At 36.0% G+C, this 23,419-nt stretch overlaps 1 protein-coding gene across 3 annotated transcripts in view; it reads left to right on the forward strand.

The window, feature by feature from the left end:
- CSDE1 (cold shock domain containing E1) overlaps positions 1 to 23,419 on the forward strand; it is a 35,562-nt gene that overhangs the window by 10,687 nt on the left and 1,456 nt on the right. Inside the window, exons 3-20 of one of the 3 annotated variants that reach the window (XM_020875880.2) lie at positions 3,805 to 3,951; positions 5,589 to 5,787; positions 7,365 to 7,474; positions 7,874 to 7,966; positions 8,596 to 8,693; positions 11,001 to 11,082; positions 11,387 to 11,515; positions 11,621 to 11,746; positions 12,382 to 12,594; positions 14,553 to 14,693; positions 14,777 to 14,941; positions 15,981 to 16,088; positions 16,675 to 16,850; positions 17,471 to 17,583; positions 18,608 to 18,727; positions 21,151 to 21,329; positions 22,148 to 22,311; positions 23,017 to 23,149. In XM_020875880.2, the coding sequence (XP_020731539.1) occupies positions 3,814 to 3,951; positions 5,589 to 5,787; positions 7,365 to 7,474; positions 7,874 to 7,966; positions 8,596 to 8,693; positions 11,001 to 11,082; positions 11,387 to 11,515; positions 11,621 to 11,746; positions 12,382 to 12,594; positions 14,553 to 14,693; positions 14,777 to 14,941; positions 15,981 to 16,088; positions 16,675 to 16,850; positions 17,471 to 17,583; positions 18,608 to 18,727; positions 21,151 to 21,329; positions 22,148 to 22,311; positions 23,017 to 23,149 (2,487 nt within the window). In that variant the 5' untranslated portion in view covers positions 3,805 to 3,813. The remainder of the gene's footprint in view (positions 1 to 3,804; positions 3,952 to 5,588; positions 5,788 to 7,364; positions 7,475 to 7,873; positions 7,967 to 8,595; positions 8,694 to 11,000; positions 11,083 to 11,386; positions 11,516 to 11,620; positions 11,747 to 12,381; positions 12,595 to 14,552; positions 14,694 to 14,776; positions 14,942 to 15,980; positions 16,089 to 16,674; positions 16,851 to 17,470; positions 17,584 to 18,607; positions 18,728 to 21,150; positions 21,330 to 22,147; positions 22,312 to 23,016; positions 23,150 to 23,419) is intronic. The other 2 variants (XM_020875881.2, XM_020875882.2) reach the window with 2 other exon arrangements.

Below are 23,419 nucleotides of genomic sequence, written 5' to 3' on the forward strand. Positions count from 1 at the left end.
TTTTTTCCTAGTTATATGAAGTTACTGAAACTTCTTATAGAAGTTTCAAGAATCAAGAAACATAATCACTCAGTGCTGTCTGTATTATGTTATTAGTCACGGTACAATAAGAGAATTAGTGACATGTACCTCAGTGGATAATTATTTAGAACATATCCAGAACACAGCAGTTAATCTGAAAAACGGTTGCATTCGGAAAACTGAAAGGAGCAGAGGAAGGAAGTTAAGGGAAGGTATGTTTAGATTAAGAAGACAGTCATTTTCTAAAACTGTTGTACAGTGAAATAGATTGGGGTTTTTTTGGTAAGAGTTTATTTGAACATTGATTGATTTCAGTCAGGCAGTGGCAAACTGGAAGTGCTGAGGTGTGCTTCTACGATGGGAGCAGGGAGAAGACTTACAGAGAAGAAGTGGAAGCAAGGACGTTATCATTGTCTGTAGCTTAAAGCCCAGTTGTCTGTGATTAGTTGACCTTGGTTCATTTTTGTTTGTTTTTTAATTTTTATTGAAGTATAATTGCTTTATAGTGTTTAGATTTGTTATATCACCAAGTGAATCAGCTGTATATTTAGAAATATCCCCTTTTGGATTTCCTCACTATTTAGGTCACCACAGAACATTGAGTAGAGTTCTCTGTGCCAGTAGGTTCTCATTGGTTATCTATTTTGTACATAATATCAATAGTGTAAATATGTCAGTTGCATTCTCCAGTTGTCTGACTGCTTTCCCCCTTGGTATCCATAGACTACCTTTTCTAAACTTAATTCCTTTTCAGTGAGAGCCAAGCAGACTAGGTTAGGAAAAACGGAGAAACGACTCAAGAGATGTTGGAAGAAGAAAAAGTCTAAACTTGGACTTGATAATATTTGTTTTTTGTGTTCACTACTATACAGGTAGAACCTAGAACAGCACTGCTGCATTGTAGGCACTCATCATGGTTTAGTGCATAAAGCAGTGGTTAGAAATGTGAATGGTGGAGTGAGGAGTGAGTACTAGATTGTGTTCCCATTTACCAGTTTTACCTCTGTGCCCTTCAAACACCATCTAAGTATTTTCTTGACTGTGAGTATTAAAGTTGATTTTCATGGTCTTTTCCTTTTTAAAATACCAGTTGAAATCATATAAATATTTTTTGCAATTATATACATTACTGTGACTTACTGACCCATTGTTAAACTTTAGATTGTTTCTAGAAATTTGTTATTAAAACATTTTAGTGAACACATTTGTGCATAAAGCCTTGTCCACATTTCACATTTCCTCAGGATAGTTTTCCTGCAGTAGAATTATTAAGGAAAACACCCCTGTTTTGGTACATGTGGTTAAATTGTATTTCAGAAAGATTCCACCAGTTTACTACCATGAAAAAATATTAGCGTGTTCTTAACCTACTTTCTCAAAGTTTTTAAATCTTTTCTTTGGTAGTTTGATAAATGAATAATTTGCTTTTATCTGAATATTTGCTTGCCACAATTGAAGCTTATATATTTTGTCTTTAATGAATAATCTTTTAAGACTTAGTTTATTTGTCTTCCACAGTTCAGCAAATAAGTGCTTACTATGTGCTAAACTCTGTGCAACACTGGAGATTTAGCTTTGAACAAAAAGTACCTGTTCTCATGAAGCATATATTCTGGTAGTTTAATTCTTAACTGATTTGCTTAAATTCTTTAATGATACACTTACGTATTTGCATGTGCTTTTCTTCTTTTTAGGTTTGAGTATAAAAGTCTATACTTTTTACATAACTGAATAGCGATCCTTTGCCTTGCATCTTTTTCTTTTGACTTTAAATCTAGAAAGTCCCCTTTCCAAAATCTTTATAAATACATGCGTTTTTATTTAATATTTGTTAAGGCATTTAATGCAGTTCATCTGAAATATACTTTATGCTATGAATTGAGCAACTATAGATTTTTCCACCTATCTTTTAAAAAAGCCAAATAACATTTATATACTGGTTCGTTCCTCCTACCACCACCTCCTTTTTTGTTGCTGTCTTTAATTTTTTATAAACAAGCATCTGTTGTTGAGCTACTTGCTTTTTCCATTGAATTTCTTTTTTTATGTAATTGTTTGGTTTTAATGTTTTTTCTTCTTTAAATAACCTACCATTTTGTCTAATGGTGTTTTCTTTAAAGTTTTGTTGGTGCTTGTTTAAAAAAGAATTTAAGTGTACTATTAGGAATTTTATTAAGAGTTAACATACTGTCTTCTCTAAAGTTGCTTGAATAATACATGGTTTTTCCATTTTTGAAAAGTAGTTCTCAAATTGGATAAAGGGTAGATAAAAAAAACTTAAGATACTAGGAGAAAGGAGAGATTCTGTTTCAATTCTGTTTTGATGTGCACATCTAAAAGTGCAATGAGATTCAAGCAATACAGGCTAAATTCCAGTACCCTCCCTGGGGAACAGTTTAGTCTTAGAAGGAAATGACAGCTGTAATCCCTTCTGATTCTGGTTCATTTTCCCTTAGGGTGAGAAAAATGAGTTACTACCTCCTACCTTTAGCTACACTGCTAGGACTGGAAATGTGGTTTTTGCAGCTTGCTGCCCTATGTATTATAGATCATATCATTGCATTCTTACTTGAATGGTTAGAACTATAGTCTAAACATGAAGAAAGCAGAGATTGAAAGTCATGATCTAAGTCAGTGATGGTGGAATAGTGGCTTTCAAATTAATTTGAAAATGTACATGTGTATATTTTTATAAATTGTGTGATTATACTTTACTTGCATTACAAATCAGTGGTACAAATAGGACAAAGATAAAATAAGCAGTATTTTAAAAGTAGTTTACCTGTTAACAGAAACTTTCCAGCCTCACTCAAAATACATATCTGGATGCTTAGTTTGTAAGTGTTTCATTTAAAAACCTTATACTACCATGAATTAACATCTAAGGCACAGCATGGATTTTGTGTTTTATCACTACTATTGGTGGCGAAGTATCACAGTCTTGATCTTAGTTTTTTGTGAGACTTGTCAGATCTCATTAATGGTGATTTATTTCATAATGTGGAAGTACAAGAACTAATGCCCGGATTAGGAGTGTTGGCTCCCAGTACTCTGCCTTTGCTTGCTTTATTAGCATTATCTTCTATCTAAGATTCTTCTCTAGGAATCTTTCTCAACACTTTCTATTTGTGAGGGAGTTTAATTAAACTAGATAGCTAAATTTGTATGTGCACTTAGTTGGGGAAATGTAAACTTAATATGCTGAAAGTAAATAAACGAGGGCTTCACTGTCAATCTCTTATGAGGCTCTCCACTCTTAACCTCAGAATACTTTATGTTTGACCTGTGATATGATCTGACAAAGCAATTCAGCAAAGCCTTTTCCATAAATACATAGTAACCATTTAAAAGCTAATTGTTATCTCTGGACAAAATATATTTATTCTAGTTAAGATTCTTTCTTCCTACACACCATTGAATTATCCTGTGTATAACCTTCTTTAGGGAGGCAAGTGATTGAGAATGTTGGATTCTGTGTGAAGTTGTGAGACATTTTGGAGACTTTGGGCTCAATTGTCTCACTGTAGCAACCACCAGAGTCCTTACAGCATTTTAAAAACTGTAAATATTGTGGATTCAGGATTAAGTAAGTGCTTCAAAAAATTTCAGTTTGACCTTTTAATGTTAATGCTATAATTTATTTTGTTGATACAAATCTGGTTAAATGATTTCTATTTTGCTAAAGTAACCTAATGGTAAAGGTAAAGATACACAGGTTGACTGTCAAATGTGTGTTAAATTGTTATTGATGATAGTTATAAACTTTGTGCTATGTTATCACAGCTGTTTGAGATGGAGAACGTTTTTACTGTGTCATCCGATCCTCATCCCCCTCCTGCAGCCCCTCCTTCACTTTCTTTACCTTTATCTTCATCTTCTACCTCATCTGGGACTAAAAAACAAAAGAGGACCCCCACGTATCAGAGATCTGTAAGTCAGGGAAGCAGTCATCCTAGCTTTTTTCTTTGTGTTAAGAGCATGACTAAGAGGCATCACTCAGTTTGATTGAAATACCCTGCAAACTCACTTTCTAACTTCCCTAAGCATTTCCTTCACCTTGAATCCCGAAAGGTAAGTTTAGTAGTGTAGGGCTTGCTACTCAGAGGGTGTCCAGGAATTAAAAGCATTGGTATCCCCTTGGGAACTTCTTAGAAGTAGAGAATCTCAAGCCCCTGCCAGTGAGTCAGATGTTGTATTTTAACCAGATCACTGGGTAACTTCACTTTGACATGCCCTAGTTTAGAGTCTGTATTGTGCATATGGTTTTGAATCCTCTGTCATTTGACTTTTGCAAGTCATTTAATTTCAGTTGTCTATTTCATCATTAGTGAAATAGGGACAGTATTACATCCTCCTGGGCTTTTGTAAAAATTAAATGAGTTACTACACATCCAGCACAAAACAGTGTCTACCATGAAAGAACTGGAACTAACCACCTATAGATGTGATGGCTTTTGCACATCACATGTTTTGCATGATTTGGCTATCCCACACAGTGTTTAACTACTTGAAACTTGGGTTTATCTTTCTATAATTTCAGTGGTCTTTTTTTTCTAATGAAAAATATTCTTATGCCCAACATCAAACAAGTGAAAATGCTTATGAGTCAAATTTTCAATGAAAAAGTCTGAAACTAGTTGTAAAGATGTGGGTATGTTGCTATAGTAGATCAGTTATAGACCTGACTTTCCCTGGGGATTTTGTCCTATGTCATGCTTCACTTAAATAAAATGAAATACCACTGTGATAGACAGTATCTGATGATTAAATAGGTGCATTGCATTTAAATAGCCCCTCTTTTACTAAAGAATGTTTTATTTTGCTTTATCTAATCATAGAAACAAATGACAGTATTTGGAGATTTCATCAGTGTCTGAAACAAATGAAAAGATTTCTTTTAATTGTGCCTATGAAGTGATTGATTATTTTTAGGATTGAAGAGCTTTTGTTGTCTTGGAGTTCTTAGAAAACTCTTGTCTAACTCACTGTTTTCAGTCATCTTCCATTAAAAGACCTGAGTATGCATGCATTTTCTGGTTTGAAATAAGTATTGCATAGAAGGTTTCTTTTATTCTTTTTACTAACTTAAGGAATTGCCTTCAAGATGCATGGCTTACCAAATAGCATCAAGGTTTCTATTTATCTTTCAAAATAAGTATTAATAAATTCCTTAATGATATGTCCTGGTAGTTTGGTTTTCCATCTCTTGAATATTAGTTGCCTTTGTCCTGATGATGTTGTTTTAGTAATTTAATTAAAGGCAGCTTTTACTTACGTGGTTGCTTTGTCTTTATATTTAAACTCCAGAAATGTGATTTGTGGGATGTGAAAATCCTACCATAAATTGGGACTGTTTCCCAAAATAATTTGAATTACTTCCTCTGAAATGTTTTATTGGCTAAATTAACATTTCCATAATAAAAACACATAATCTTCCCTTTATTTGTATTACCTTTATTTTCTTTGCCTTTTCATATTAAAAGTTCAGTAATTTGTTAATCAGACTTAGTATGCTACAGAGAGAATGTACAGATCTGTATGTATTGAGTTCTTTCTCTTTTTAACAGATGAGCTTTGATCCAAACCTTCTCCACAACAATGGACATAATGGGTACCCCAATGGTACTTCAGCAGCACTGCGTGAAACTGGGGTTATTGAAAAACTGCTAACCTCTTATGGATTTATTCAGTGTTCAGAACGTCAAGCTAGACTTTTCTTCCACTGTTCACAGTATAATGGCAACCTGCAGGACTTAAAAGTAGGAGGTAATTTGTCGGTTCTCCTTTTTATCAAACTGATCCCAAATTTTTCTTGCATATCAGCATATTCTTAACAGTGCTGTGGTTTTGGCCTTTTTATTGTACCAATTACTGAAGTTTGTCTATATAAATCAGCAGAATCCTGATTTCGCTTGTGGTGGTGATCTTTTTGAGGGATGAAAGAGTAATTTAGTAAAAGATACCTTTGAATATATTTTAAGTAAATACTTGGTAGATTTGTTACTCCCCTTAATAATGATTGTTTGGCTATTGGGTTTTAAGCCAGTAAAATATTAAACTTTTATAATGTTAGTCTTAATTGTTTTGCCAGGTCCTAGCTTGGGTAGTAGCTGAAAAAAAATAACTTATACGATGTCACCATTGGACTATATGGAAATTCATTTTGGCTGACACCATAGAAATTACTTTCATGTGTAGAAAAAGTGTGGCTTATTAAAGGACTGAAGTTACAAGGTCTCTGTGTGTTTTAAAATACCTTTGAGAAAAAAGTTAGAGCAATAGTTAACTCGTTACTAACTGAGGGATTTTTGCAGAAACCAGTGTCTGATATTTTTATCTTGGCTGGCCAGAAATTAGTTCTGTCGTTTCACTAACACTTCGTGGGTTGTTCCATTCAGTAGTTACCACCTGACACACCTGTGGAGTCTCCTCCAGCACCAGGAGTTGCATTTTCACTTTCTGTATCGGAATCGGTCACTAAGGGTTTTTGTGCTTTTGCTGGTCTAATAGTCACATCATCTGAACTATATGTTGAAGAACTGTCATCTTCTGAGCCAGTAGTATATATGTCTCTCAGATAGTGAGAGAAAGAATCTGTGTAAAATTCACCAAAAAATTTTTCACTCAAAATTTTGCAGTATCATTTAAAAAATTTTTATGGTGATAAACTTGCATTTATAATATACACAGGGTTGGCACAAAAAAAGAGCAAAATGAATGATAAGGACGGTCGTAACTTGTGTAATGAACCTGTGATAAATTTTTTTTTTTTTTTTTTATAAATTTTAAGATCTAATGACTTTGAACAGTGATGTTGATTGTCTTTCTCTAAAAATGTATTGATGCGTCTCTGGTCAATAATGTGTTAACGTGAATATTTGGCATTCCAAATATTGTACAAGAATGTTATATTGGTTAATCCTCATTTTACAGATGAAGTAACTGAGGGTATAGAGGGATTTTAATGGGGAGGGGGGGAAGCTTGCCAAATCACATCATCATCACGTTGCACCATTTGTAGTATGTGTAAGTGCTGTGAAAACTAAGACTGAGATGACTTAGTCTAAAGCAGTGGTTCTAAAACAGTGTGTATCAAAGTTACCTACAAGGCTTGTTAAAACATAGATAGCTGTACCTGATGCCCAGAGTCTGTTTTTGAGTAAGTCTGGAGTGGGCCCTGAGAATTTACATGTCTTCTGTGCTTCAAGTGATGCTGCTGCTGCTGCCATTGGTCCAGGGACTACACTTAGAGAAAAAACTCAAATGCGGCATTAAGTTTAACTTTAAAGTGAGATACCATTTTCCCAGAATTAGTTCAACAAATATAACACTCTTTATTTTAGATGATGTTGAATTTGAAGTATCATCTGACCGGCGGACTGGGAAACCCATTGCTGTTAAACTGGTGAAGATAAAACAAGAAATCCTCCCTGAAGAACGAATTAATGGACAAGTTAGTGACTTTGATGCTTTATATTTTCTTAGGGCCCTGAATTTGCATATCTTTCACATTAGAAAAGGAAGATTCACCCCATCTCCTCAGTTTGCACGCAAGAGAGCTATAGTATATAAAAGTTACTATTTTAAAAGTATATCAGAAGCACTGGCATTTCTTGACCTGAAATAAAAATCAGGTCAAGAGTCATTTGGGTTTTTACATATAACCCTAAGTCTATACTTACAGTCTGTTTCTGTACTGTAAGTTTGAAACTTGGCAGCATGACATCCTCTGTGGATCATATTAAAATGCATCCCTGTGTATAGTATAGAGGATATTAAAATTCAGTTTATATTGCACAGTGCTGCTCCTGAAATGATTAGCAATGGAAATTTTTTTTTTTTTGACTGGTAGGTTGTGTGCGCTGTTCCTCACAACTTAGAGAGTAAATCTCCAGCTGCCCCGGGTCAGAGTCCAACAGGGAGTGTATGCTACGAACGTAATGGGGTAAACTTGTGTATTTTTCTTAAACCTTTGCCTGATCCACCATGTGATCTATAAGCGTACTTTAAAATTCAAAATAGAAAACGTAAGCTGCAGTTGATTAAAAATCAGTTTTAAATTTGGTTTCAAAGAGGCTTTGAGTGCAGCATAATCAAAAACTTTAAAAAGAAAAAAAAAAAAATCCATAGGACTTCCAAGTGTCTTAGCTTGCCCACGTGTGACCTTAGTTAGAACATTAAGGTAAAATGCTTCTTTTACTTACTTTTTGTGGGGGTTGTGGGAAGGGATCTTTTTTCTGGTTCCTTTTAAGCACTAACTCCAGCTTTTTTGTTTGGAATGCCTTATATAAAAATTGTTTTTTTGAAATGTAACTACAGCCTCTGGGCAAATGCTTCCACGTGTTTAAGCTTTTTGAAGTTGGATTGCTGCTCAGCTGTGGACTCGCAGAAGTCATCAGCACCTTGGAGGGAAAGTGTGTTTATATGAATAAGTTAATGTACTTGTCAAAAAGTCATTTAATTTTAAGAGATTCGGTTTTAAATGCCAGTTTAAGAAGTATTTAACAAAGTAAGTCAGATTATACAGTGAACATGCATCCTGCAATATAGTAATAATAACTTGTTAATTCACAGGAAGTGTTTTATCTGACTTACACCCCTGAAGATGTTGAAGGGAATGTTCAGCTGGAAACTGGAGATAAAATAAACTTTGTAATTGATAACAATAAACAGTAAGTTCTTTTCTCCCATTTCAGTGGATTTTTTCTTTTTGCAGTAAGAAGTTTGAAGTGAGTCAAAAACCTGACTTGTAAATCTGGATAATTTTCATGATCTTTTAAATGTTTATTCATCAGCTAAACATTTGAGCATCAAGTTCTATGATAGGCACTATGCAAGGTGTCAGAAATAGGAGGATAATTAAAATATGATCAGAACTTTCAAGGATCTCTACTGGAGATCCGTGAAAGTTTTGCCAAACAGCAGTGCTTGAGGCACACTCTGAGATGAGGAGTCACTAGGGAAATGAGAAAAACATTCTGGGTAGAGGAAGTAGCATTTGGGTAAAATGGCCAGAAGTTTGAGTTGATTGAATTGACTGGATCATAGAAAGATGAAGTTTGAACTTTATTCATTAGTAACGGGAATCTTTGAAGGATTTTAATTGGGGAAGTATGGTTTCAATTGTTGGAAGTGGTGGGGATGGTAGGCTTTTGGAGAGTAGGGATGCTCTAGACAAGAGGCAGAGATGTGAGAGTTAATATGAAAGATACAGGTCTAATATGGATAGGCCAGTGGTTGTAGGGTATAGGACTCAAGTCACATAAGAGGAAAAAAAGTCACCAACTTTAATAACTTGATAGAGGTGTTTATTAGATCTAGGGGAAGAGGAGTCCCAAATGCCATTTTTCTTGCTTGGGCTACTGGACAGCTAATGATACCAGTAACTGGACTTAGGAGGTACAGCAGAAAGATTAAGGGTGGGAAAAGAATTATGCTTATTTTGGCATTTTGAATTTGAGGTGTCTGTGAGTGAAGATATTAAATATGTAGTTGTATGTATAGATCTAAACAAGCTAGTGACAGGCAGGAAATAGAGCTGTTGAATTCCTTGGCATAAGCAGTCAAGGAAAGTGTAGTTAAGAAAGCCCAGGGATGGTTATTTTTACTTTAGACTGGAAAAGATAGATACAAGCACAAAGGGAACTTAAAAATAGGAGAAGTTGCTGGGAATGGACTTGCAGTGGCAGTACAGAATAAAGTTCCAGGTGTGTGCAGAATTTTTAGCCTTGAGCTTTACCTCTTGTGAGACTAGAAGAAATCAGATTGAGTTACAGGTATGGATAGTCTGAGACCTCATTAAGTAGGAAATAGGGCTTGAGGTGGATGGGGAGCCAATGAAAGGGCTTTAAATAAAGTCTTGAATGTGCTAAGCTCTTGTACTAAATATTTATGTACAGTTGTTAATCCTCAGAACAGCCTTACCTGATAAGTCTTCCATGTGTAAAGTGAGGTATGTTCTTATAAAGTAACTTGCCTAAAGTCACACAGCTTTTAAATTGACATTTCAATCCCAAATCTGGCTCTACATAAGACCTTTTCACTGTAGTGAGTTGTGAAAGCACATAGGATTTTTCCAGCATCTTCTGTTAAGTTTCTGAAATAAAAAGCACAATTGGGCTACACTTTGTCCATGAAGAATTAAGGGAAGTAATAGACCAATAGGTTGGTCTGAAGATCTTAAAAACAACACCAACAAATACTCTTCCATCTTAGACAGTTTGTGCCATCTTTAAGGGCTTCCTGGTAGCTCAGAGGTAAAGAATCTGCCTGCAATGCAGGAGACCTGGGTTCAATCCCTGGGTTGGGAAGATCTCCTGGAGAAGGGAATGGCTACCCATTCCAATATTCTTGCCTGGAGAATTCCACGGACAGAGGAGCCTGGTGGGCTACAGTCAGTGGGGTCACTATCAGATCTACATGCTGCTGCTCAAAGATGGGGACAGTTTAGCAACATGTGACGTCTCTTTTCAATGGAGGTGAATGTCACTTTTTTAAAGCTTAGCAAATATCTCCTATAATCGCTGCATTACACGTTTCTTTGCTGTATGATTGATAGGATAGCTACTACAGTATTCATTGCAAACAGGGCCATCTTTTATTTATCTCTGTTTCCTCATATGTTTGTTTGCAATACATAATTCCTACTCTGTTTGTTCAAGTAATAGCCTTTCTAAAACCTTAGCATTCCCCATCTGATGGCAGCCAATTTGTGGACTTATTTTCAACAGCCCAAAAGAAAAACGGTTACATATAAATGTGCCCAGTTTAAAAAGCTAGGAAGTTGGGCAAAAGTCCTTTGCACGTGAAGCTATATGAAAAGGATTGTGTATTAGAAAATCTTAATATTAGTGATGATGCAGAAGTCTTGAGGGCTTAGAAAATTATTGTTTCTCTAAAGTCATCATATCTAACCAAATCAATGCATTTTCCACCCCTCTTTGTTCCCCACCATCCCGACCTGATTCTTTTTTTCCCAGTACTGGTGCTGTAAGTGCTCGTAATATTATGCTGTTGAAAAAGAAACAAGCTCGCTATCAGGGAGTAGTTTGTGCCATGAAAGTAAGTGTCATCAAATTTGACAAACTTGAGTTTTTTTCTTTGGCTGTGTTAAGTCTTTAAAACCCAAGGCTTTGTTTTTCCTCTTTGTCTTTTCTTTAAAAAATATTAACTTCAAAAGCAATCTGGTTACTAATTATATTCTTTAAAATGACCATTTAATTAGTATTAATATTAGACTTTTGTACCAAATAATAATGTTGCCACTGAAAAGACTTCTTAATTGTAAATTGTAATCATAAATATATATGCTGAATAGTGCATAATATTCCTGCTGGGTTTTTTTTTCATATTTGTTTGCCTGTAGGAGGCGTTTGGCTTTATTGAAAGAGGAGATATTGTAAAGGAGATATTCTTTCACTATAGTGAATTTAAGGGTGACTTAGAATCCTTACAGCCTGGAGATGACGTGGAATTCACAATCAAGGACCGAAATGTAAGATAGTTAAATAACTTGACTTTGACCTTATAAGATAAGTAGTTAAAATTTATGAAACACTTAAAATGACATGTGTGCCCCCCTTGCTCCCTTCTTATTTAGGGTAAAGAAGTTGCAACAGATGTCAGACTTTTGCCTCAAGGAACAGTCATTTTTGAAGATATCAGCATTGAACATTTTGAAGGAACTGTAACCAAAGTTATCCCCAAAGTACCCAGTAAAAACCAGGTAAATAGTCTTTTTCAGGAGAGTCATCTTTTGCCTCATCAGAAATAGAGTAATATGGTGTGGTATACAGAAGTTTTATTATATTCAATTAATGTAATTTTGTGATAAGTATTAAGTATTTCATGTGTAGAATTAAAACTAAATAGGAAACCATTGGGACATTCATGAATATGTTTGTTTGTTTTAACTGGGTGATATGGAGAAAAGGACCAAAAAAAAAATGCTGGTTAGATGGGGCGGTGGGGGGGGGGGGGTGAACAATCCATGTGTGTGTGCTTGGGCCCCAGTTGGGTTTTTTGTATGTATGGGGTCTGGGTGGAGTGAAGAGATGAGACCAGTGGTATCATTGTTAAGGAAATGTAAAACATGAAACGAGATTGAATTTTTTTTTCCTTAAATAAAATCTCTTAGTATCAGAGTGCAGAATCTTAACTGCAGTATCATGAGTTCATGGTTGTGTCATGTGACCACAGAACACAAAAGCTTTCAAATTGAACATAGGTTTTCAACACCTTTTTTTCCTTTAGGGAATTATCTATTATAAATAACATGGGTTTACTGTGTGTTCTTCTGTTTGACTTAGAACTAGGAAGGATGAGAAATCTCCAGCTAAAATAGTTTTTCCTTCTCATCAGAATGACCCATTGCCAGGACGCATCAAAGTTGATTTTGTGATTCCTAAAGAACTTCCCTTTGGAGACAAAGATACAAAATCCAAGGTGACCCTGTTGGAAGGTGACCACGTTAGGTTTAATATTTCAACAGACCGTCGTGACAAATTAGAACGAGCAACCAACATAGAAGTTCTATCAAATACATTTCAGTTCACTAATGAAGCCAGAGAGATGGTAAGTATCAGACTTTATTAGATTCATATCCAATGTGGAAGGTAGGTGGGACAATGTTATATGTAAGTTTGTGATGTGGTATTGAAAATTCTTTGAGGCATGACAGTATTGGGTAAGTTACTTTATTAAGGTGATTAAGAATATAGACATTGAATCAATCTTGGTTTGACACCCTACTCTCCCCGTTACCTTGAAATAGATGTGAGAAGGTTTTAGAATGGAAATCTGGAGAGGATGATTTCTAAGGTCTTTTGAGAGCCAGTGCTTCTGTGGCCCTTAAATATGAAGACTGAGTTGATTTAAGTTCATCTTTGTAGAAAGTAGATTTTTCCAGATTGTTCCATAAAATACTCTACAAAGTAGGTTTTGTTTTTACAGTAGGACTTGCAACTTTTTATTAGTGAATATATGTCTGTAAATGATGTATGCCAGTGTTGCCCAAACATATTTTAAAAGGTCAGCTTTCATGAATTAGTTTTATCAAATGTAATATACATTTGGTGCTGTTTAGAGTTAATAGCTACAGCAGGGCGTTGGACTGGTCCTTAGCCTGTTGGGAACCAGGCTGCACAGCAGGAAGTGAGCAGCAGGCAAGCTCTCGAAGCTTCATCTTCTGCTCCCCATTGCTCACGTTACAGCCTGAACCCCCTCCCGACCCCTCACCTCTAGGTCCTTGGAAGAGTTGTATTCCATGAAATGGATCCCTGGTGCCAAAAAAGTTGGGGACTGCTGATCTGTAATATTTCCCAGTGTTGTCAGTAGGACTGGATATGTTCAATGAAAATTGAAGTTTCTTGAGACTTTTGTTAACCATTAGGAGAGCTGATCTTCTTTGACATTTGCAGTGTTTTCAAAAAAAAGTTTCCTATATCTGTTTTGCTTTACAGTGTGGAGAACATCATCAGGATTTAGCAAGGATTAAATGTCAGAACGTAGCTTAGGCTATATTCAAAACTGATTATAGAGTAATTGTAATATGTAAATGTACAATATGTAAGTCATTGGTGTGTTGATTATAGTTGTGTTTCAGTAACTATTCATGTACCTGTCATGTCCAATTATTCTGGATATAAGGCCCTTACAGAGCTGATAATTTAATATGAAGGGAAAAAAAACATGAGGATGGAATGGAACTTTATATAGTTTATCTTTCAAACCTAAATTTTAGGTCCTCCTGTGCCTAAAGTCAAAAGATTTTTGAAACTGAGATTATGAAGTTGCCTTTAGTTGACTTTTGAGGTATTTGAAGTATTGTTCCGTAGATTTTTCATTTCTGGAAGTTAAACTGTCATAAAGCTTGGGCATTATTTGGAATCCATTATTTGCCAATTAGTAGCTGTGTGCTTTGGGCAAATTACTTAACCTCTTTCGACCTCAGTTTCCTCATCTTGTAAAACAATATTTTTGACAATTGAAAATTAAATGAATGAGAGTGGGATGTTCAGAGAGAATAGCATTGAAACAAGTATACTATCAAGGGTGAAACAGACCACCAGCCCAGGTTGGATGCATGAGACAAGTGCTCAGGGCTGGTGCACTGGGAAGACCCAGAGGGATGGGATGGGGAGGGAGGCGGGAGGGGGGATTGGGATGGGGAACACATGTAAATCCATGGCTGATTCATGTCAATGTATGGCAAAAACCACTACAATATTGTAAAGTAATTAGCCTCCAACTAATAAAAATAAATGGAAAAAAAAAGAAAATTAAATGGAATGTGCTGCATACATTTACTTCAGAAATAATTTTTCTACTGTTTATTGGCCAAGGAGTAGCATCTGGGGAGTCTCAGTTGCTTAGAGATTATTTTACTGAAATCAGTGAATTTGTATTTAAATGGAAATTTTTAAATGTGAATATAAGATTTGGATATTTAATTCCTAACAAATTTAATGTGATACTTCCAAACTTGAATGTTGTCTTGACAGCCTTCACAGCCAGTATTACTTTGGTTTCAGGGTGTAATTGCTGCCATGAGAGATGGTTTTGGTTTCATCAAGTGTGTGGATCGTGATGCTCGTATGTTCTTCCACTTCAGTGAAATTCTGGATGGGAACCAGCTTCATATTGCAGATGAAGTAGAGTTTACTGTGGTTCCTGTGAGTAGTTTTTGAGAAAAGTATGAGAGGTTTTCTTGGTCTTTCCTTTTTCAGTTTTAAGTTACTTTTTTTCTCATTTGTAGGATATGCTGTCTGCCCAAAGAAATCATGCTATTAGGATTAAAAAACTTCCCAAGGGCACGGTTTCGTTCCACTCCCATTCAGATCATCGTTTTCTGGGCACTGTAGAAAAAGAGGCCACTTTTTCGAATCCTAAAACCACTAGCCCAAATAAAGGCAAAGAAAAGGTAAGTTTTAATCAAAGTGATTTTTGCAGTTTGTCTCTTCTCTTTAAAGGAAACCACTGTGCATACAATAATGGAGTGTTAGTCTTCCAGAATCCCCTATAATATGAACAGTGAATCAATCTAAAGCAAAGATTTTAATCTCAGCAAGATTAACATCTTGAGCTGGATAATTCTTTGGGTAGGAGGAGGTGGGTAGCTGTTCTTTGCGTTTGGGGATGTTTAGCAGCATCCCTCTCTGGCTTTTACTCACTAGAGGCCAGTATCTTTTCTCCCCCTGTGTGACAGTCAGACATGTCTCCAGAATCTGCCAAATGTCTCCTGATCACTCCCAGTTTAGAACCACTCATCTGAAATGATAGTGTTTGTCATCCAAGAAATTTAAAACTTTGAAATTTTGGTAGACTGAATTCACATATTGGAACTCCCCATTTTTTAAAAAACCCACTGAATCTAAATATGAAGCTATCCATAATATTATTTTTGCTCTTAAGTAACAGATTAAGAATTGTATAGAATCAGGTTAATTCAAACAATTTTAAATGCTACTGTAAAAGGTCAGTAAGGGATCTTTGTCAAAAGTTAATTTTTAAACTGGCAGCATCTGGGACAGTTTCACTAAGGACCGTGGAGATAAATGAGGAAAGGATATTCCTCACGGACTAGAGGTACAGATGAGAAAGTCTCAAGGTTTCTTTATAAAGCACTAGTTAGTTTAACAGGAAGATAGGGCTTTTTCTTTCGGGGAGGTGATTTCTGATTGGCTGTGAAAATTAGCATAGACATATTGTCAGTAAGTTCTCCCTCCTCAATGTTAAAATTAGGGTAAGACTTTAAGACCAAATTACAGCAGATTGAGTTGGCCTTGAGTTAAGGTAAGACTATATTTTTATTCATATGAAAAATATGTATTTTAGAGAACCCTGGATAAGAAATTTCTGCCAGTTCTCTGGCTCAGGATTCTGTAATAACTGTAATTGTGCTGATAGTGTTTTTTCAGTTGTTCTTGATTCTTTTCATTGTTTTCTGTCTCTATCTCTAGGAAGCTGAGGATGGCATTATTGCTTATGATGATTGTGGAGTGAAATTGACTATTGCTTTTCAAGCCAAGGATGTGGAAGGATCTACTTCTCCTCAAATAGGAGACAAGGCAAGATAATTCTTAGCAGAGAAAGGAGAGGGAGGGAGAGTTAAAGGTTATCATCTTAATCTTAAATCCTGAAAAATGGTTTCTTTAAACTTTATCAAGTTTTGCTACAATTCTTTTGTGCTTACAAGTTTAATATATGAACATCTTCCTATTTAAAAGCAGTTTATTCAATTAGAATAGGGTCTAACAAACTTTTGTTAAAAGATTTTTGAGGAGTTAGTGTTTAAGCATTAGATATGTCAAAAGAATTACCTTATTTAAAATAAATAATATTGGTAAGAAAGTTAAAACAGTCACTGAAACATCAAAGTAAAATCATACCAAAGGTTTTTACCTTGCAGTTAATTTTTTGTTGTACTTGGTTGAAATGTCTGGTTTTCTAATTGACCTCCTTTAAAGAAATTGACATCTGTAAGGAATAAACACTGGAGAACAACTTGATCTTTATGGAAAATGGAATGAGAAATAGCAGTTCTGTTCCATCAAATTATTTATACAGAATATTTAAGTGGAAAGCAAGGTCTGGGGGAGTTGTCATTTCCACTTAATGTGGAAATGTCATAGTAAGCATCCTTATTTTTCACAGGTTGAATTTAGTATTAGTGACAAACAGAGGCCTGGACAGCAGATTGCAACTTGTGTGCGACTCTTAGGTCGTAATTCGAACTCCAAGAGGCTCTTGGGTTATGTGGCAACTTTGAAGGATAATTTTGGATTTATTGAAACAGCCAATCATGATAAGGAAATCTTTTTCCATTACAGGTAAGGATTGCCTTTTAGGAACTTGGAGCTTCCATTCTTTGGTTTTGGAGTCAAAAATATTAATATTGGGTGGCTACGTAGTTTTTAATCTCAGATTTCATATTGGTAAAATTTTGGCAGTATATAAAGTTAATTGTCTACCTCTATATAGAAAACATGTGGTCAAAAGATACGGGAAGACCTGTATCTGCTTTGAACATTGTATAGGACCCTGTCTACTTCAGTAAAAGAATTCTGTTTTATATGTTGCTATCAGAAAATTGTGTATTTGATTTGGTATTATAGCATAGTGGTTAGCCATAGCCCATAGCATGGACTCTTAGAACCATACGGTTTCAGTTTGAATCCAGGTTCTGCCACTTAATAGCTGTGTAACTTTTATTATCTTTTTATTGAACGAAAGTAACCTCCGAGCATCTCAGTTTCATTATCTTGAATCTGGGGATAAAGGTACCTCTTCATAGCATATTCTTGAAGATCATATGAGTCAGTGCTTAAAACTGTATCCAATTTGTAAGCACATCATGAATATTATAATAAAAGAAATAAAGGCTGCTTGCTCCTGTTGATGTTTGTGGTAAATATTTATTCTAATGTCATCTCCTTCCCCTCCCCTGTAGTGAGTTCTCTGGTGATGTTGATAGCCTGGAACTGGGGGACATGGTCGAGTACAGCTTGTCCAAAGGAAAAGGCAACAAAGTCAGTGCAGAAAAAGTGAACAAAACACACTCAGGTAATGAATTGTGACTTCTGATGATTTGGCCTATTCTTTAGGAAAAAGGGTGAAGGGTAAGGGGGGAGAGGGAGCAAAAACCCTAATGTTCTAGGCCAGTGTTCTCCAGGTGTGATCCCTAGATACAGCATCATCACCTAGCCACTTGTTAGAAATACATGTTTGTCAAAAAAAAAAAAAGAAAGAAAGAAATACATGTTCTTTGACCCCAGCCCTACTGAAACTTTGGAGATGGGCACCCTGTTTTAAAAAATCCTTCAAGTGATTCTGATGAACATTGAAGTTTGAAAACCACTGTTCTGGATTAACCACTATTCTGGATTATTTAGGTCATTTGCTTTGAGTTTATTGTCAATTCAATATCTCTTTTTCAAAAATAACCCCAAGATAATTTCCATGGGGTTAGGGAGGGAGGCATTCCTCTAGAAGACAAAAATGAGTTTAAATGTGAAAAATAAAGGGAACTTCAGAAAATCGTTGCTATTTAGAATCTTTGATTTCTTACAACTTCCTTTTTGGGTTTTATGTAATACAATTCCCTAAATAACACTTTCTCATGATGTTTTTCTAGAGAAGTGGGAGTTAAGAATGTTCATTCAGTTTAACAAATACCTAGATGTATGCTGTGTTTTAGATACTGGGGGTACAGCAATGAAGAAATAAGAAGAACTGGAAAACAAGATGAGTGAAATATGTAGTATGTTCAGAAAGACATTAAGATAAAATAAGTTGGAGAATATATAAGTATTGGGGTTGCCGCTACTTCTAGAGACCAGGGAATATCTCACAAGGTGACATCTGGTCACCTGAAAAAGGAGAGAGTGAGACATGTTTAAATATGAATATTTACTAATTCTTTGAACATCTTTAATAATAGTTTAGAAGTATTTTAAGACTAGCAGACAGCCAGCTAGCCCTCTATTAACATTTGTCCTGATGAGTTTTGCTTTTTGATTTTTAATCCTGTGGAATAGCATTTCAATATAATTGTTGAGAGAGAGGTATACATGCTTTTCTTCTGTAGTGAATGGCATTACTGAGGAAGCTGATCCCACCATCTACTCTGGTAAAGTCATTCGCCCCTTGAGGAGTGTTGATCCAACACAGACTGAATACCAAGGAATGATTGAGATCGTGGACGAAGGTAAGAACATCTCTATCATGTTTTGAAATTTGCCTTACCTTCAGATGAGCATCTCAAAGATTTAAAAATGTGGTGTTGCATTTGTCCTTAAAAACTGAATTAAGAAGTGATTTATTTTCCTACCCATGCTTGGCTTTTATTTTTTTTATTTCTTGGAAATGAGGTCAGCCTGGATTTATGTGAATAAATGACTGATATGTGAGCTACTGACTGAGTTATAATAGACTAAGAACGAAATCTCACACTAAAAATATGCATTTAATGGTTGATAATCAGACATTCACAATTGGCTGGGTTTAATACAATTTTGTTTCTCCTCTATTATTCACTGGTTATTTACATCAGTATTGACAAAATGTCCTAATAACTATTCAATTCTATAAACATTTTTGCTTCCTGTAAAATTTTACTATGTCTGTTACTTACAGGATACCGTGAGGATCCTACTACTTGTCTCTAGGTCACGGCTCCCTATTTTTCATTTTTCTGCCTTTTTTTCCCCAGTCTTTGGCAACTCCCTTGAGAACTGCTGTAATGCCTTGCTCCAAACAATACCAGAAAGACCCAACAGATTTGCAATAGAAATACAGCAGGGAACACTGGATGATTAATATAGCAGAATTACCATAGGGATGAGGTTGATAAGAGGGTTTGAAATGCCAACCAAAGATGATAGTTTGATTTAAAAAGAGAATAAATCTTGTGCCATCTGGGAGTCATAGAAGAACATAAAGTGGAAAGAGCAGGTCATTTGAGAGGAGGACATTAGCCTTGATGAACCTGTTCTTTTATCACATGAGGTTCTTAGGAATTTCTTTTTTCTGTGAAACCAGTATCCTCATACATGCACATCTCCAAATATGAATTAACTTTATAGCAAGTCATTATTGAACTATGATGCCATGATGATTATCAAACCATTAAAAGGGCCATGTGGGTGTGGGCAACTAACTTTAACTCATGAGATAACATCGAAATACCCTTTTTTCCTCTCTTTGATTATCCCTTTTACTTACTTTTTTTTTTTTTTGCATTCCCAACCCCTAATCCACTTACTCTTCAACACTGCAATATAGTCTAAAAACAAGGTTTTGTAGAAAAGGAAATTTTCCTGAAATCTCCAAGCCTGGAGTTTTCTGGAACTATATAGATCACATTTTCCCCACTTGGTGGTGAGAACAGCTCTTTTAGGAAGACAACTAACCTAATATAAGACCAGGGGTTTCAGTGCTGGACAGACCTAGATCTGCACATAAGCTCTTCCACTTGCTAGCTGTACAACCTTAGAGAAATCTTTGCTTGCTCAGTTTCTTCATTTTTAAAATGAAGATATCTTCAACCTCAAAAGGTTCTATGAAGATTAAGTATGAATCAGTGTAGTAAGTGTTTAGTAAATGGTAGTTACTACTAATGTCACTTAGTCAAGTTGTCCCTAATACTCCTGTATGACTTGCTCTATTGGCAGTATCTCCTCAAAGTTTTTAAGTTTCTCTCAGTTTGAGAAGAAAATCTTCACTTACCTCTATAATCGTCAAGAGAATGGTTAAATGCCTTCCCAATTTTGAAGCTACTACTTCCATCTGATATTTTTACCTTCATTTCTACTTTTGTTGATTCAGTGAATTCACTATCCAGATGAACTGATAGGTAGCTGAACCCTTTGGCCTGGTTTTTATCTGTAGCCTGCCTTGACTTCCAACCAACTTTTTATTCTAGGGCAAAGCTCAGCAAATAAGACGACTTTATTAATAACGTTTTCTTGAAACACAACCACAGCTGTTCATTTACATGCTGTCTTTGCTTTCTTACTGCCAACAGCAAAATTGAGTACTTGTGAAAGAGACAGGATTCTGTAAGATTAAAATATTTACTATCTGACATTAAGAAAAAGTGTGACAGGCCATCTAGGAGAAAAGTGTCTTAGGTTTGAGAGAGCCACAATCAGAACAAAGAAAGGAGGTGGAATGCCAAAATATTTATCTACATTGTGTTTTTGCTTGGGTGCTTGGCATGTTTAATGTCCAGTTGCATATGGATCAGAAATGTTTTTGACTCATTCATATTGTGCACTTGGAAAGAAGATAATCCAGTGGATCATGTGAGCAATCCATAGTGCTTTAAAACTAGGTAATGAGATGGTAAGTGATAGTGTTGTTGGAGTTTTTCATTTTCCCTATAAACGTGGCTTAAAGCTGTTCATTAGCTAGTACAGTGACAATGAGCTACAAGTTTTCCTTTATTTTCATGGTAGTGTTTAACATTTAGGATTTTATTGAAGCTTTAAAGTAGAATTTCTGGGGTATTAAAAATCTTAGTGAATATAACATTTTTAGCAAATTATTTATAAATTTATTAGGACCATCAACAGAGACGGCTGTTGTGAAATATTAGCTTTTAGACTTTGTACCTGTTTCTCCTTACAGGGGATATGAAAGGTGAGGTCTATCCATTTGGCATAGTTGGGATGGCCAACAAAGGGGACTGCCTACAGAAAGGGGAGAGCGTCAAGTTCCAGTTGTGTGTTCTGGGCCAGAATGCACAGACTATGGCCTACAACATCACACCTCTGCGCAGGGCTACAGTGGAGTGTGTGAAAGATCAGGTACGTGGTAATACCTCTGGATCCAGCTGGATCCTTCTATGAGTTGGTAACCAAACCCTTGAAAATTTTTCAGCCAAGCAGGAACCATCAACATTCATTTTGTTTTTATTTCCACTTTATCTTCCTTTTCAATGATTTGAAGAGCTTATTAAAAACTGAAAAACTATATGGAGAGAAAAAAATGGCAATAGTAGCAAAAGGAAAGTAAAAGTAGTACTAATAACTAACATAACAGGGACAATAAGTTCAGAGTGAGACTTCCAGAATAGAAAGACATATTAAGAGTTGTTCATACTTGAGCTCAGAGCTGCTTCTGCAGACTACACAAAGAAAGAAACCATGTATATAGAAGTTTTCATAAAATAAACTTTGGGCAAACAAAACTATTCCTGTTACTTAAGATCTCAAGGGAATCTGTGAGTCCTTAGAGAAGACTTTTTTAAAAATTTCAATACAGTGAATATAACATTTTGTATGGCTGTTTCTAGTAATACCGTAACCCAGCTTGATTTTGGAAGGAAACAGAACAAGCTTGTGTTCAAGTAACAACTTTTCTGATTTTGCTTAATTCAGTAGCTTAGTTCATGCATTATGTGTAGGCACAAGATAACCTTTGTTACTCTGGCTGTGGTAGAGTGAATGGCAATGATTTCAAAGATATATTTCTTCCCTAAGTTTTGCAGAACCCAGGCATCAGCATTGACACCATGTTTTATAAATCCCCTTCTAATTAGGGTCAAGCATTGTGCTTCACTGAAAGTGAGTTTTTCCCTCCTATGGTGTGACTTTTTTACACTACTGTCTTTTTAAATTTTCAGTTTGGCTTCATTAACTATGAAGTAGGAGATAGCAAGAAGCTCTTTTTCCATGTGAAAGAAGTTCAGGATGGCATTGAGCTACAGGCAGGAGATGAGGTGGAATTCTCAGTGATTCTTAATCAGCGCACTGGCAAGTGCAGTGCTTGTAATGTTTGGCGAGTCTGGTGAGTTTTTTGTTGTTCATTAGTAACCTCCTTTGACTGTCTTTTAACTCTTGTGATCTCTGCTTTATCATGTTTCTTCACTTTCCATCACTGCTTTTTGTAATTCGCTTTTGCCACTTTCTGGTTATTTCTTCATTGTCTAAATTTTATAGTTTAGCATTTCTGGCACTATGTTTTTGTTTTAATAACACCATTAGCATGAGAAGAGCTAAGAGTCTCTGGAGATATTTCTTCATATTTTTCCTTTTCTATTTTTTTTTTTTTTTTTCCTTACCCAGTACCTTGTTTTATGTGTCTGCAGAACTGGTCTTTCTGATTGCGGACCTAGGGATGAGGGTCTAGGGATGACCCTCACCCAAATGATTCTTTCAGCTCCTACACAGTAATAAACCTTGCTGCTAAGTCGCTTCAGTCGTGTCCAACTCTGTGCAACCCCATAGACGGCAGCCCACCAGGCTCCCCTGTCCCTGGGATTCTCCAGGCAAGAGCACTGGAGTGGGTTGCCATTTCCTTCTCCTTGAGTTGGGAATAAAAAGATAAACCAACTTGTCTCTCCTGTCTTGCTAGCCAGTTGGCTAGGTGAGGCAAGAGTCCCCCCTCATTAACACTGAGTCATTTGGGTAGTTGGGTAGTAGACACATTCTGCATGTACGTACTTTCTTCCCACCCAGAGTTGCTTGTTCTCATCTCTTGACTTTGTTATAGCGAGGGCCCCAAGGCTGTTGCAGCTCCACGACCTGATAGGTTGGTCAATCGCTTGAAGAATATCACCCTGGATGACGCCAGTGCTCCTCGCCTGATGGTTCTTCGTCAGCCAAGGGGACCAGATAACTCAATGGTAGGAGGGCATACACGTTTCAGGGTGGAGATGGGGGCAGCTGATAAACCAACATACTGCTTGAGGTCCTCCTATTTTAGCATGGCTAAAAGGGCTTAATTTTCGAAAGTGCTTCAAGTATCACTGTCATATTCAGTTAGGATCCCTGCACATCGAGTCAGCCCCTAACATAATGGTTGCTTACAATAAGAGGAACATTTCTTGATGTTCTGATACTTTGAACATAGTTTAGGTAATAGATCAGGAGAGCTTACTATAGATTTCCTCCTC

The sequence above is a fragment of the Odocoileus virginianus genome, unplaced genomic scaffold (assembly GCF_023699985.2).
Source record: "Odocoileus virginianus isolate 20LAN1187 ecotype Illinois unplaced genomic scaffold, Ovbor_1.2 Unplaced_Contig_8, whole genome shotgun sequence".
NCBI lineage: Eukaryota > Metazoa > Chordata > Mammalia > Artiodactyla > Cervidae > Odocoileus > Odocoileus virginianus.